Source organism: Gymnodraco acuticeps, unplaced genomic scaffold, assembly GCF_902827175.1.
Source record: "Gymnodraco acuticeps unplaced genomic scaffold, fGymAcu1.1, whole genome shotgun sequence".
NCBI classification, from domain to species: Eukaryota; Metazoa; Chordata; class Actinopteri; order Perciformes; family Bathydraconidae; genus Gymnodraco; species Gymnodraco acuticeps.
This window is the reverse complement of record NW_022989768.1, coordinates 3,764,971-3,780,665: the sequence shown is the minus strand read 5'-3', so window position 1 is coordinate 3,780,665 and position 15,695 is coordinate 3,764,971. Positions and strand designations below refer to the sequence as shown.

Sequence of the window (15,695 nt, the reverse complement as noted above, 5' to 3'; positions counted from 1 at the left end):
TACGGCCCGCGAGACAATTTAGTACGGCCCTCGAGGTAATTTATAAACACACGCAAAAAATAAAACAAATTAAGAAATCTAGACCGCAAAAAAATTAAACATGTGAGTGCCTGTTTTTCCTGGCCAAGGTCCATGAACACAACACAAGCCTAACGTGTCATCACGTGGTATATGTCTCGTCTGACAGGGGTGCAGTTCTGACAGAGAGCACCAGAACGTGGCTCGGCACTTCAGATAAGGAGCCGTACACATGCCGCAGTTTTTGCGTGGCTGTGTCTTTAGTTGTAAGCCCAGTGGCGATCTGTTCATCTGTCATACTAATCATACAGTCAATAACTTTGTTGTTATTAGCATCTGGTTAGCTAGCTATGCTAACGAATATAAGAATATTGTTCTACAACCAGTGAGGTAAAGGCACATCTTTATATGATCATTATAGTTATAAAAAAATAAGAGAATAAAGTAAACAGGTATACAATACTATATGACCGTAAAAAAAAGTTGTTATTAATAAACAAGAATACAGTTTGAAAGGGGAGTGATTTGTAAAATATCCATAAAGAAAAAGTAAATATGCTTACAGGTCTGTTTCATATGGGTGTTGAGAGATGATCTCTTAATGTTGCTCTCAAAGTGCACCAGATTGATGCTTTTAACTTCAACATTTAAACAAAATCTTCCCGGGGGAGCATGCCCCTCGGACCCCCCTAGAGGAGGTTAGCCCCCCCCCCCCCCCCCCACTTAAATCATGTCCACATGGATAGGAAACTAAATACATTTGCACACATCTTGTGTCGACATCTTTCTGTTTTGGTGGTCATGCCACAACCGTGCACGTGCATGCGCGAGTCATGGTAAGATATCTGGATTAAGAGGTTGCTTTTTCTTTGCACAGCACGAAAGAAAGAAGAAATAAATGGGTTGTGATTTTAGTATTTTTAAGATGAGGTCAATAATTTGTACGGCCCTCGGAGGATGTTGAAAAAATTTAAATGGCCCTTGAGAGGACAAAGGTTCCCCACCCCTGCTCTACGGCATACCATCCAACCTAATCAATAAACTCCAACATATCCAGAACTCTGCTGCCTGCCTCCTCACCCACACCCGCTCCCGAGACCACATCACTCCCGTCCTCCAGAACCTCCACTGGCTTCCCGTCCGTCAAAGAATCAACTTCAAAGTCCTCCTGATTACTCACAAAGCCCTCAACAATCAGCCCCCCCCCCCCCCCCTACCTCACAGACCTGCTGCACCACCACGCCCCTTCCCGCTGCCTCCGCTCATCAGAAGCCAACCTCCTATCCATCCCCACTCGCACCAATCACCGGACCTGGGGGGACAGAGCCTTCTCCGTCGCTGCCCCCTCCCTCTGGAACTCACTCCCCCAACCCATCAGAGACTGCACTGACCTCACCACCTTCAAAAAACTCACAAAAACTCACCTCTTCAATCTGGCTTTTAATTTGTGATTGTTTTTGTATTATTTGACTTTAACTTTTGTAGGAGCCATTTTGTGGGTGATGTTGGTGTGTCAGTTTATTTAAGTTATATGTATAGTGCAATATTATTTATGAACACTGGGTGGCGGGGTTTAGCTGCACCGGGTGTATATAAGGAGGTCATAGGTGACAGGAGATGGGAGGACACAGTAGGAGAAGAGCATACCGATTCCACCAGCCCGGCAGATGCTCATAGAATCACTAGAACGCTAAATTAACCCTGGTATGTAAAGACGAATAAACATCATCATAAACCACAACTAAGGACCGGGAAATCATCTGTTTGTGTCTGCGTCTGGATCACTTTTCAACCCTTCTGTGAAAGTAACGGCAAAAATATATAGGACATAGGAAAAGGAAATTGCCATTACATTAAGTGGAATCGTACTTTTGAGTGAAACTGGACAATTGGATTCACTTCAAATTGGATTAAGGATCGTTTTCGGGGAAAACAAATAATTGGATTATTGCACCATCGACTTCTCATCACGGATCAGCTGCGCACGCCACAATCAGCTGGAGATTGTTCCCACCTGCGAGGACCGAAAAGGCGGAGAGAGGACTGGGAAAGCGGCCGGGTATGTGCACCGTGCAGCGTGATAAGTAGATTGTAAAAGAGATATTAAGCTGTATTGGACAATGGCTTAGTAAATGGATGTGGTGCTGCGACATTGTCAGCTGTTTGAAACAGCGCGCTGTCAGCTAACGGACAATTCCTGAGAACGAAACTTAAAGGGACAGTGAACATTAATCATGTCTGTGACATCTGACGTCACGTCACAAGATGGCGCTGTTGGACTGCAATCTGTGAGAAAAAAGGATTATCACTCACACTGCCAAAGGATTGGAATTGTTTATTGCAAACTGCTAAAAAGCAAGAAACTTCAGTTACAAACAAGTAAAGAAGTTAATGGAAGTACTGAAAGAGCTTATGAGCTCAGAAGACAATGCAAAGGAAATACAGTTGAAACTGGTTGAATTTAAGAAGTTGTGTGATGAACTAAAAGAAAATCACAAATCATTAACTGACCTTCAACTGCCTGAAGAAGAAATGGGGAAGCAAAGGCAGTGGCTGCAAGAAAAGATGCATATATTTGATGGATTTATACAAGATGCAAATGTGTGGTTATCTGAGAGTGGACAGGCAATTAGACACTCTATTGTGGGAAGTACCATAGAACAAAGTGTCAGCTCAGATGACATCGGACCTGATGACAGCATTTCAAAGGCATCACACCCTCAGTCAAAATACAAACCTGGTTCATCACACGCATCATCTACCTCTTCTGCTCGAATTAAAGCCCAGGCAGAAAGGGCGGCTTTAATCGAAAGGGCGGCAGCACTGAACAAACAACATGAGCTTGATGTAGAAGGGGAACAATTAAAACACCAGAAACAACAACAGGAACAACAGTTGGAACAACAGTTGGAACAACAGAAACAACAGTTGGAACAACAGAAACAACAACAGTTGGAAGAACAGGTGAAACGGAAAAAGGAACAACTGGATATACAAACTAAGCTGGCAGAAGCCAATGCCAGGCTAAACATGCTCAGCATGGGATCAAGACACACCTCTAGAGCATCAGATGGGATGAGCTCTTACTACAGAAACCCTACAGCAAGATTTAATGTACAGGCCACTGAATTCTTGCCTCATCAAGCCCAAACCTCTATTCCCAGACAAAGTATACAGACACATGTGCAGGGACATGTTGACATCACACCACCTGTAATCAACAATGGTAATCAAGGTGACATCTTTAACCTAATCCAGAGGCAAAATGACAACACTGCTATGCTGGCTCAACAACATCTCACTTCTACTTTACCTCCAAGAGACATTCCTGTTTATGACTGTGACCCATTGCAGTTTGAAGCTTTCATCCGTGCATTTGAAAGAGGAGTAGAGCGGAAAACTAATGATGAAAGTGACTGCCTGCATTACCTAGAGCAATACACTAGAGGACAACCACAGGACCTAGTGCGCAGCTGCCAACATCTGCCTCCAGCTCAAGGTTATCAAAGGGCAAAACAGCTGCTTAAAGAACACTTTGGTAATGAACATAAGATCGCCACTGCATACATGAACAAAGCATTTACCTGGACAATGATCAAAGCCGAAGATGTGAAAGCACTGCAAGCCTTCTCTTTGTTCCTAAGAGGTTGTTGCAATGGAACATCTCACCTATATGGATGAAATGAATGTTGTTTCAAACATGAAACACATACTTCAGAAACTACCCTACAAATTCAGAGACAAGTGGAGGAATAGAGCATGTCAGCTACAGGAAGAGCGTGGGCATCGAGCTACATTTCCTGACCTTGTTAGCTTCATAGAGAGGCAAGTGAAGATACTGTCAGATCCTCTGTTTGGAAGCATCCAGGATGATAAACCAACTGCAGCTATCAAAACTGTTATCTCTACCTTTTCAAAGGGAAAACCAAGCCTAAGAGCAAGTAGTTTTGCAACAATTATTACCTGCCCAAGAACACCAGTGCTAGAACATGTAACAACGAATGGAATGAAAATACCTCCATCAAGCCACAACTCCCTACATTTGTGTTTGTTCTGCAGAAGAAGTGGTCACTCATTGGAGCAGTGTCCACACATCCTGAAGAAAACACACAGAGAAAGAATGGACTTCTTGAAAGGAAAAGGGGTGTGTTTTGGATGCCTAAAAATAGGACACATGAGCAAACACTGCCACAGTCGTTTGACATGTTATGTGTGCAATCAAAGTCATCCTGAAATACTCCACATTGAACAAAAAGGCAAAAGAGAGGAAGCAGAACACACAAACCAGAATGGGAAGCCAATGGAAAGTAATAGTGTCATCTCACCTCATACATGTGGTCACATTGGGGCCGGTGATGAAAACTCCATCTTCTCCATTGTACCAGTACAAGTAAAGAGCCACAAAGGGGACAAAGTGTTACAAACTTATGCATTTCTGGACCATGGAAGTTCATCCACCTTTTGCTCAGAAAGTTTAATGAGGAGGCTAAGCCTTACAGGACAAAGGACTAACATTCTCCTAAAGACAATGAATCAGAGAAAGATTGTGTCTAGTCATCATATCTCAGGTTTGGAAATATTGAGTCTGGACGAAAACAATTTCCTTCAACTATCCGATGTGTTTACACATAAAACCATGCCTGTTTCCAAGCACAATATTCCTCTACAAGAAGATCTGGAAAAATGGCCTTACTTAAAGGACATCAAAATTAATGAAATTGCTTCTGGCATTGACCTACTCATTGGGACAAATTCTCCTAAGGTATTGGAACCTTGGGAGCTGATCAATAGCCAAGGAGAAGGACCGTACGCTGCAAAGACTCTACTGGGGTGGGTCTTCTATGGTCCCCTAAAAGGAAGCAACGACAGCAGAGATGCTAATGGCCACCCTGCTGCTGCTGTTAATCGGATAGCCATGGTACACCTAGAGGAGCTATTGGTCAAACAATACAAGCATGATTTCAAGGAAAATACAAGCAAGGAAACAGAGGAAATGTCCAGAGAAGACAAACAATTCCTGAACATTATGAATCACTCTGCAAACATGTCAGACGCCAAAGAGGATGGCGATGTTGTAGCGGACGCCAAAGAGGATGGCGATGTTGTAGCGGACGCCAAAGAGGATGGAGATGTTGTAGCAGACGCCAAAGAGGATGGCGATGTTGTAGCGGACGCCAAAGAGGATGGCGATGTTGTAGCAGACGCCAAAGAGGATGGCGATGTTGTAGCAGATGCCAAAGGAGACAGTGATAGGGATGTTGAAGGCAAAACTGAGGCCCCCCCAAGAAGAAGAAGATGAGGGTCGGGATTCAGGTGATTACTATGAAGAGGCAGAAGACGAGCCTTTTGAAAGCCAGCCGACTTCAGACTACTGTCACAGCATGCCTGACTTCACAGCAGATGTCGAGTTACACAAATCTGAGGCAGTGCCTGAGAAAGAAGCCAAGCCTGTGGCCGAGAAAGTGAAGATGTCAGATGGACACTACTGCCTAGACTTGCCATTCAGACAAGAAAATCCCAGCTTGCCTAACAACAAACACGTTACCGAGCAGCTCATCTGCGATTTTGCTGCTATGGTAGCAGGGCACCGGCTGAATCCAAGTGACAGACCTGAAGAAGTGACTGACTCATCAATGCAGGAGCCCTATAAGGAGAGGCTTGGAATTGGATGAAAATATAACCCACAGGTTCTCTCAGCGCTGGACGGGATGGCAACACTACTGCTTCAACCTAAGAACAGCAAAGACTGATGACCCTTAAAATAAGGGAGAAGAAAATAAACTAAAAATTATTTAAGAATTACATGCTAACACATACACACCATTTGTATAGCTCCTTTATTATTTATTGGTAATTGTTTTTGTTTTCATACTAAAGCCAATTAGGGGCCGGTGTGTAGGAGCCATTTTGTGGGTGATGTTGGTGTGTCAGTTTATTTAAGTTATATGTATAGTGCAATATTATTTATGAACACTGGGTGGCGGGGTTTAGCTGCACCGGGTGTATATAAGGAGGTCATAGGTGACAGGAGATGGGAGGACACAGTAGGAGAAGAGCATACCGATTCCACCAGCCCGGCAGATGCTTATAGAATCACTAGAACGCTAAATTAACCCTGGTATGTAAAGACGAATAAACATCATCATAAACCACAACTAAGGACCGGGAAATCATCTGTGTCTGCGTCTGGATCACTTTTCAACCCTTCTGTGAAAGTAACGGCAAAAATATATAGGACATAGGAAAAGGAAATTGCCATTACAACTTTAACTATATATTTATTTGTTGTTCCTTCCTTTTCTTTTCCCTTCACTATATCTGTAAAGCGTCTTTGAGCACCTGTAAAAGCGCTAACAAATTAAATCTATTATTACCTATATGGACAGGTCAAAAGAGTTTCGTTGTAATGACCAACTCTTTATATCCTGGGCTAACCCTCAGAAGGGCAAGCCCGTTACCAGGCAACGGCTCTCCCACTGGATTGTGGAAGCGATTGCTCTGGCTTATACGAGTCAGGGTTTGCAGGCACCAACGGGCCTGCGTGCTCATTCTACTTGTGGACTGGCTACATTCTGGGCTTTGTTCAAGGGTGTTTCCATCCAAGACATTTGTGCAGCAGCGAGCTGGTCCTCGCCGCTCACTTTTGTCCGCTTTTACAGGCTAGATGTCTCTGCTCCAAGTGTGGCCCGCGCAGTGCTGGGCCCCGTGTTGAGACAGGGTTCTACCTGTTAAGTTCTGGTTGTTTTGGTGATTTTCGAGATAAGCATGTCTAGCAATACGGGAGTTTCAATATCCCATAGTGAGACATCGAACGGAGTGTTATGAATGAGAACTATAGGTTACTTACGTAACCCCAGTTCTCAGAGTAACATGAAGTGAGATGTCTCACCAGACGGCCCTTCTTGCTAAGGCGAAGCGAGAAGAGGTGCTTATTTTGAATGACGCTGCTTCGTAGCGCAAGCTACTTAAAGGGTGGGTGGATTCCCTGACGTTGACGTCAAGATCACCAGCCAATCAGGATTGGCGTAATGAGATTGATGCTTCTGTTTGCATACACGTTGAGGCGCATCCCATAGTGAGACATCTCACTTCATGTTACTTTGAGAACTGGGGTTACGTAAGTAACCTATAGTTATCAAAATTGAAGGTTGGCTCTTCGTAGGGAACTTAAATATAGTTGGGGAAAGTATATTTTAGCATAATCTTGACTAAAACAAACAGACGCCATTCAAGTACACTTTAATATCCATGCCATAGCACACTGCATGGCTATTGAGACCACACCCCCTACAGGCACTGTGCATTCCTCGATCACATGCACAGATGATTTCGAGAAGACTGGATCACACTTTTGAGCCCAAAGCACAAGACAAATGAAGCCACATCTTTTCATTTAACATTTTGAATGGGACTTTGTGGGTATTTTTGGATGGGGGGGGGGGGGGGTGCATTTTTTAATGAGTGGGGTTGGGGGGGGATGAGTAATATTTAACTCAACATTCCTGTTTTCGTTCTTCAATGAAACAAATAATTGTTCAATAAAATAATTAAAACTTGTTCTGTACTACTTAAAAAAAAAAAATTAAAAATCTGTTGAAATGTCATGTTTTTTGTTTAATTTTGCATCGAATATTTCCACAATTCCCCAGCTTAACTTCCCATGGACACTTTCCGGAAATTTACCGGAAAATGTCTGCCCCTTTGCAACCCTAATTAGAATTGCAATTGCTTTTTGGTGGTGATTTTGCCAGCAAATACCAGAGAGGGGGGAGCAGCTGGAAATTCAAATGAATCGGTGTGTTTGTAGCCTTTGGCAGGAGCTCAGCATTGGAAGAAAGTAATAACCAAGTGATTGAGGTGACTCAAAAATTGGAATCTTGCTGACAAATATACTCCTCCCATTACAAGCTAATCAGCAATGTGATTTTGGCAAGGATTTCTGTCTGCATGTCAAACCCTCATCTCATCCATTATATCAATATCTTTATACTGAAGTATGTGCACCTGTTGCATACAGTTATTTTTTCAGATATTGGACAGTCATCAAATTGTACTATCATTTTAGATGGCTGGGAACAAGAAATGAGTTACTTTCCAGTCGCTCATACAGGATTTGCTATTTCTAAGAAGGTCCGAGCTCAGTTAGGTCAAGTCTCAGTGGAAATGGACAAAAAGGAGATATATTCAAAACATTCCAATTTGAATTTCATCAAAAATAATGTTCCATGCTGCTGGTGTGACATAGTTCACTACAGGTCTCTACACAGAATTGAATTATCAGTTGAATGAAAAACTGAAATGTTGATGGTATACGATTGAAAATAGCACTGTTACAAATGTCTAGCCTCAGGTATATTGAATCTGAATGTCAATTATTTTAGGAATATAAGTACCAGCAGCAGTTCAATTAAACTACTTTATTTACCAGGATAATCCACTGGAGCAGCTGGACACCATTCATAACAGTATATGAAACTCTTCACTGTATAATAAAAAGGGCTAATATCAACAAAAGGATTAGAGTGGTAATGTTTCTCAATGGAGGCAAGAATTGATCAGACAATAAAAGATGTATGTAATATGGTCTGTCACTAAGAAAATGAGGAAGAAAATAAATAAATGTGGCTCCCTACGGCTGTCATACAATAAAGTATTGATTATATTTCCCAATGTTGCCTTTTATATCATTACATTGTCTGTCTAATAACTGGCATATTTACTTGATACTTTTTTCAAATTACTCCACCCCATCCACAAACATAATATTCTCATTAAATCACTGTAGAATACGTTATATACCAATGTCCATATAATATTACTATTAGTGCTTTATTGTTTTTCTGATGAGATGAGTCTGTGAAGGAGACAATCTGCAACAGTGTGCCACCTTCAGATAGATCTTAGCTAAAGACTGAAGGGTAGGACAGCAGAAGACATGGGGGAAAGAAACATATTCAACAAAAAAACAAGAGAATGTAGTATAGCAAAACAGTTTGAAACATTGGAGGGATAAGTAAAGGAGAATTGGTGGTAACAAATGAAAGGAAATGTCAAACAAGAAATAACTTTAGAAGTAATGAGATAGGAGAGTGAACTGGGTTAAGGACAGGAAGATGGAGAATACCTAAGTAAGTAGAATGGACCATTTAAGTGGAGAGAGGTTTTAGTTTGGAAGCACGCTTTGCCTCGCTATTTTTTAACCTTCCCTACAAACAATACAAAGATACTTCTGCCTGTTTTCAAGGATATCTGGGAGTGGGGTTTCTAAACCTGCTCAGCAAATTACCTTAGAAAACCTGTAAATGTTTGTTTTTTTAAAGAGTAAAACCTTTTTATTTTTAGAATATGACAAAATATTAAGTCTCGATCTTGTTCCAGCATTACATTATTAAAGTTAAACTTGTGCATGCCTGTCCTGCAGAGGTGGAAGTAGTACTTAAAGCTTGTACTTTAGGAAAAGTAGAAATACCAGAGAGTAGGAATACTCTGTTACAAGTAAAAGTCCTGCATTCAAAATCTAGCTAATAAGCAAACTTCAAATTAACACCAACAAGATATGATCTGCGAAACGTGTTACCATCCAGCAAGTTTACTATGCTAATAGAGTAAAGTTAATTTAAGCAAACAGTCCATTGGTTAAAATAAAACGTATAACGTTGTTCATGTGTAGTTTCACAACGCAGTTATCGCAGTGTTAACTCAACATTTTGGAGGGAATCATGGCTAGCTCTTACCTGTAATTGAGTGGATCGGGTCCGGGTCAGGTCCAGCTGAAGACTGGTCTAGAAGGAAGGGCGCAGCATGCATAGAGGGTTCCAAAAGCAGAACCTTTTCTCTGCCAAAAAGAGAACGAAGATCACTGACGTGTAATGCTTTCACTTAATCAACACATATTGCAATGTATTTGCTTTTTCATTTTTGAGTTTTGGATCTAGATTTTTGTCAGTTATTTGCAAACTCATGCAGTTGTATCAATATTGTTTTCCCTTAAACTGCATTCACATGATACGCGATGTGCACTTTGGGCGCAGAGCCTTGCGGTGAAAATAGCTATTACTCGCGACGCTTTATGCTGCTTTCATTTGATTAGTTGCGCATCGAAAGGTCAGCTGTAAACGAGGTCAAAGTTTAAACAATTTGAACTTTGAACGCAGCTCTTGGCAATTTCAAGCAATGCGCAACCTGTGTGCAACACCCACCGTAGTGCTTCTGCCTAGCCGGTTGGCTCCGCTCTCCATGGAAACACAACGGCAACGTGATGCAGCTTTATTGTGCCAGCGGTACACGTACACTCGGTTTACCCAGTTCGTGTTGATATTCCCAGCCAGGTGAGGTAACGACGGGACTTAATGAGTTTTGGGTGTTGTCACTTGTCACCTTGCTACGTTAGCAGTTGATTGTTAGTGACCATTGCCTTTCAGGTGGTCGTTATAAACCACTGGCTTTAACCACAATGTCCTAGTTTTCTGCGTTTGAAGAAGCCGCATACGAAATGAAGCACCTGTCCTGTCAAGTAGACTAATGTGTAACGTATCGTTTTGGTTACTTTCCACAAGTGATAAGCCTACTAGGCATTTTTTGTACGGGTTTTTGGAAGAAAATGAGCAATACAGGTGTGTGCCATTTGTTAGACTGGACAATGAACAGCAACATTTGCTAATAAGCTTTGTGAGCTATAATGATCCATAGTATCTCAAGAAATAAGGTCAGACCACAGGTGAGAACAGATCAGAAGCAGCTTGAAATATAATTAAATGTGTGTGTGATGATGAAAAAGCAATCTCATGAGAAACATTAACCTTGTATAACTGGCTTCTTCTTCCCCCTCTCTTTTTTACTAGCCTGTAAACCTGGCTTCTTCAAGGCATATGCTGGGAACACTAAATGCACCGATTGTCCACAACATAGCTCGAGCCATGACCAGGCCGCCACCATCTGCCACTGCGACAAAGGCTTCTACAGAGCTATCAAAGACTCCTCTGCCATGCCTTGTACGAGTAAGTAAAGTCGTTCTGTATCTGTATCCATGTCTCAACTTTGCAAAAAACATTTATTATGATATACGTAACTCATGGCAATAATACATTCTGACCGAAGCATCCATAATTGACAAGAAACATGGTGGACTGAAACACTTCACGCTCTGAAAGCTTGCCACTCTCACGCCTACACACAGATATTCAAAGACACACTCCAGTACAGATGATCACTTTGCCAAAATAGACATTGTGAAGTTTTAAAAATTGGCAAAAAATCAGATCTGTGTACCATCCAGGAAATTGACACATAGGCTATTGGAACACAAATACTCCATTATAACTTGAAAGCCAAACACCTTCATACATAAACACACACACTTAATTGTGCACCTTTGCTGTGTTATTTCGATAGCACATATACTAAAAAATTGTGCACCTTTGCTGTCCTTTAATTGACAGATTTTGGTAATCATGTGTTCACTAGTTTTATCCTTGAGTTCAAACAAGTGGTATATAGTTGCTGTTATATTTAGTACTTATACGTATCATAGGAGTTCTTTCTCCTAATTTCATCATTGTATGATAAATGGTAGACTCCTAGTGGCTGTAAAGTCGGACATATCACAATGTGATCATTGATCATGTGTTTTGTCCACTCTTGTATTCAGTAAGACGATAACCAAACGCCTCTATATGTGTTATGCTGTTTTGCTTCAAGGGTATTTCTGAAAAAAAGATCTCTAAACTCCTTTTTTCTCTCTCCAGGGCCTCCGTCGGCTCCCAGGAATCTGGTCTCGTTGATCAATGACACAGCTCTCTTCTTGCAGTGGATGCCTCCTAGCGATACAGGAGGCAGGAAGGACATCACTTACAACATCCTGTGCCAGCGCTGTGAGGAAAGAGATGGCGACAGTGGCGTGGCCCAGTGTGAACCATGTGAGCCAGACCTGCGGTTCATCCCGCGGCCGCTTGGTCTGACTGGAACCTCTGTGGCAATTTTAGATTTTGCAACACACGCCAACTACACCTTCCATGTGGAGTCAGCGAATGGCGTCTCTGGGCTCGGGGTGTCTCCACGCTCGCTAGCGAATGTTACCGTCAATACAAACCAAGCCGGTGAGTGACAGAGCTCTTCTTCACTTTAGTGCATCTTTCCAATTCTGTTTGATGTACTGTCTTCACATCCTGCTGTGGTAATTATGACGAGCAGATTCATTCATATTGATATTCACAAATTGGATTAGATTTACAATTAATTAACAAATAAATGAACGGATAATGATTATTTGATCAACAGACATTAACTTCAAAAATATTTTGTGTTGTCATTTATTAATCAAAAATGACACACAAAATTCAGAGTTTTCAACTTGGGCTCCACAGTCTCATTTGAACACTATTTTCGGATTAACCTATTTACATTTTTTTTTTTTAAATGAATAATTACAACAGATTTTAGTTGCTGCAATTCATTATATAATATCAATCTATTTTAAAACATTTTGCAGGGCTGAAAAAGTACATAAGCTACAAAACATTGCAATACATTAATCATTTTAATCCTGCTGGCACTGGCAAAATGGTTGTCTGGAATGGTGGGAATTTTTCCGATGGACCATTTAGCCAGTGCGATGGCAGGGAGCCAGGCTACACCGATACAAATGTTAACAAAATGTTAAAAAAGCAGGTTGCAAAAACTACCAGGGTTCTTCACAAGCTCATCTTGCCCGAGTCAAAACTACCTAACTGTCAATTTTTCAGTTTGTGTGTACAGACAGAGAGATCGAGATTAACAAGGTTTCAACAGAAACACTGAATTTAAACCACATTTTAATCGCCTTTCTTGTAGTGCTTTGCTCCTGCATCCACCACATACCATTTGGGGCATTATTTTGAGTATCTGTGGACTGGATTAGAGAGACAATGTTAGGCTAAATGCTTCTGCTCACTGATATTTATGCTGCCAATATGAAATTCCATGATTTTGGTGGATGGTGGCTGTTTATGCTGGCTGAATTCTAAATGATAACATGTATATGCTTTACATATGCATATTGAGTACTGTAGTTACATAATACCGGACTCATTGCCTATGAATGCTGGACCAGATGGACATATTTATGCTAAAATAAGAGAAACATTAATATATTCTGCCAATAGGTTTGCCTTTCTCTCTGAGCAACCTGTTTCTTATTCCACAGTCTCTGTCTCAGCATCCAGCTTTATGTGTCAATAGACAAAGCACATGTGAGGCGGTGTTTACACGAGAACGAAACGGGTTGTATCTGCTACTTTTCTCTCGCGTATAGCCCATTCGTTCACACAAGGCCGTAACGGAACCGCGGAAACGGACCCCGCAAACGATAACGGGTCCCAAGGTGGATAGATCTGCAAACGGAACGCTCTGGGGGGCCAAACGGCTCAGTGTGTACGCCCTATATGATCATTTCCTGATAACTATTAAGCCCCACCTCTGCTGCTCACTGCTGTAGCATGGTCAGTAGCTACTGGCTACTGCTACTGACCATGCAACAGATGTTAGTGCAAAATCTACAGCTCCTCTACCACAAGCATCAGCAACAAGTGGACATGGAGAATTACATGAACTACATGTTGCTAAATCCACCGCGGGGCATAAACAGAAGGGCAGCCATGGCAACCATGCTCGGGGGTCTTCTTCGCTGCTTTTGGTGTATTTTGTGGCAGAAGTACAGCGTCACTTACAGGCCCGGCATATGTACTACAGCGTCTCCAGCGCTTACGAGCGGTCTCGTGCGGAAGTACAGCGCCACTTACAGGCCCGGCATATGTACTACAGCGTCTCCAGCGCTTACGAGCGGTCTCGTGCGGAAGTACAGCGCCACTTACAGGCCCGGCATATGTACTACAGCGTTTCCAGTGGTCTCGTGTGAACGGACACGTTACATGAGCCGAATGCGTGTGAACGGAAGACTTTTTTGATAACGAATTCGGTCCGTTTGCGCTCCCGTGTAAATGGGGTCTTAGATCCTTCAATAGCTGACAGAGCCATTAAGATAAGATAAGATAGTACTTTTTAAGACCTTAACCTAGATATATTTTTGCATTATCTTGCTGACCTGATATTTACTACAGATAGATGTCCTCAAGGCAGCACTGTTTGAGGCTTGAATTGAAAAAATCAAGACATCTGAGTTCTACAGACTTCTTCTTCTTATCGTGTCCACAAGGCAGTCAGTTACAGGGCTTGGTTAGATGTGGTTCAGCTTCAGCCACAGCTGAACACATTTCTGTCCCTTCTCATTAAACTCTGCCAAGTCCGATGTTGTGCAGGGTTGCTCCAGCAGGGGGCATATCAGGAGATGTTGCATGGTTTGTGGTTCAATGCCGCAGTCACACACAACGTCCCCGTCATTTAGGTATCCCCATTTGGCGAGAGTGGCTTTTGCACGTTCTACAGACTACTGGAACCTGGACCTGATCTTTTAAGGGCAAGAATATTAATGGAATAATAGATGGTGAAGGTTGAAATGAAGGAACGAAAGGGAGTGGATAAATAATAAATTATACTCTGATGTATGTGCGCATTTAATCTGCTTTCAGAAAGCCCAGCAAGAAGGTAGAAAGAAGACAGACGCTCATCAGTTGCTCAGATATATACAAAAATAGGATGCCATTATTGTAGCTGTAATATTGTAATGGTTTTTATTTTAGCTCACCAGAAAAAATACCTTAAGGAAACTGAGGTGACTGGAAGAAAGTGCAGAGCATACCTTCATACAACAGTGTATCATATTTTCTTCTTTTCGAGTTTAACAATAGACAATATAGCAGGAGGAAAGTCTCTAAGACATTGGTCTGGTGCTGTGTGATATTACAACAAGACTACCAAGATTTGACAATGCTTACATGCTGATGATCATATTTACCATAACATTTGCTCATTATCAAAAAACACCAAGTACAGCTGAGGATGTATGTACTTAATCTGCACTGATCTGTAAGAAAATAAATGTTTTAATTTAAATAATTGATTGTCCTGAAGGGGACGTGTATGCCTGTACAACATTACATTCCATCTGATAATTGTTCCAAGTTCATTTTGTGATTTAAAAAAAAAAGCAAAACATTACCAAATATTCTCATTCTCTACCAACCTGCATTTTTTGTTCTCCGTAAGGATTTAGCATAGTTGTGTTTATGCTTCTCTCTGTTCTTTAGGCCATGTGAAGTGCATGTATGTTGGGGGAAATGGTTCCAATTATAATGTCCAACTGAGAAAGGATGTGAATGAGGCTCCTTCTCATTTCAGATAAGTTAAATATTTCAACAGTTATTGTTTTTGGCAAATTGTCCCCTGGTAAAAACAGAACAAAAGCTTATCGGTCAGTGCGATTTTTAGAATTGTTTTGCAGATAGGCTGTCATCATACCATGGACACCAGGTGTCAGATGTGTTTGAGTTTCTCCCTGGAAAAGGATGCTGGATTGAAGGGAAGAAGTTGGAATGCAAAATAATCTGTGCAGAGGAGAAAAGCAGCCTGTGGGGATGTTTCCATTAGGATGTTTTGGAATGGATTAACTTGTCAAACCCCCTTTCCTCAGTAGACACAGTGTATTCACACACAGATAGGCACACAAGCAGGTAATCAAATCCATGCACATATGACATCTGCTATCCATGTACCATCTACAGCATTACATACTGTCAGCCAGCGCT

General features: G+C 41.6%; 1 protein-coding gene across 1 annotated transcript in view; it reads left to right on the top strand.

The window, feature by feature from the left end:
- LOC117546406 (ephrin type-A receptor 6-like) overlaps positions 1-15,695 on the top strand; it is a 97,857-nt gene that overhangs the window by 54,641 nt on the left and 27,521 nt on the right. Inside the window, exons 7-8 of the mRNA XM_034216626.1 lie at positions 10,860-11,015; positions 11,763-12,113. Of these exons, the coding sequence (XP_034072517.1) occupies positions 10,860-11,015; positions 11,763-12,113 (507 nt within the window). The remainder of the gene's footprint in view (positions 1-10,859; positions 11,016-11,762; positions 12,114-15,695) is intronic.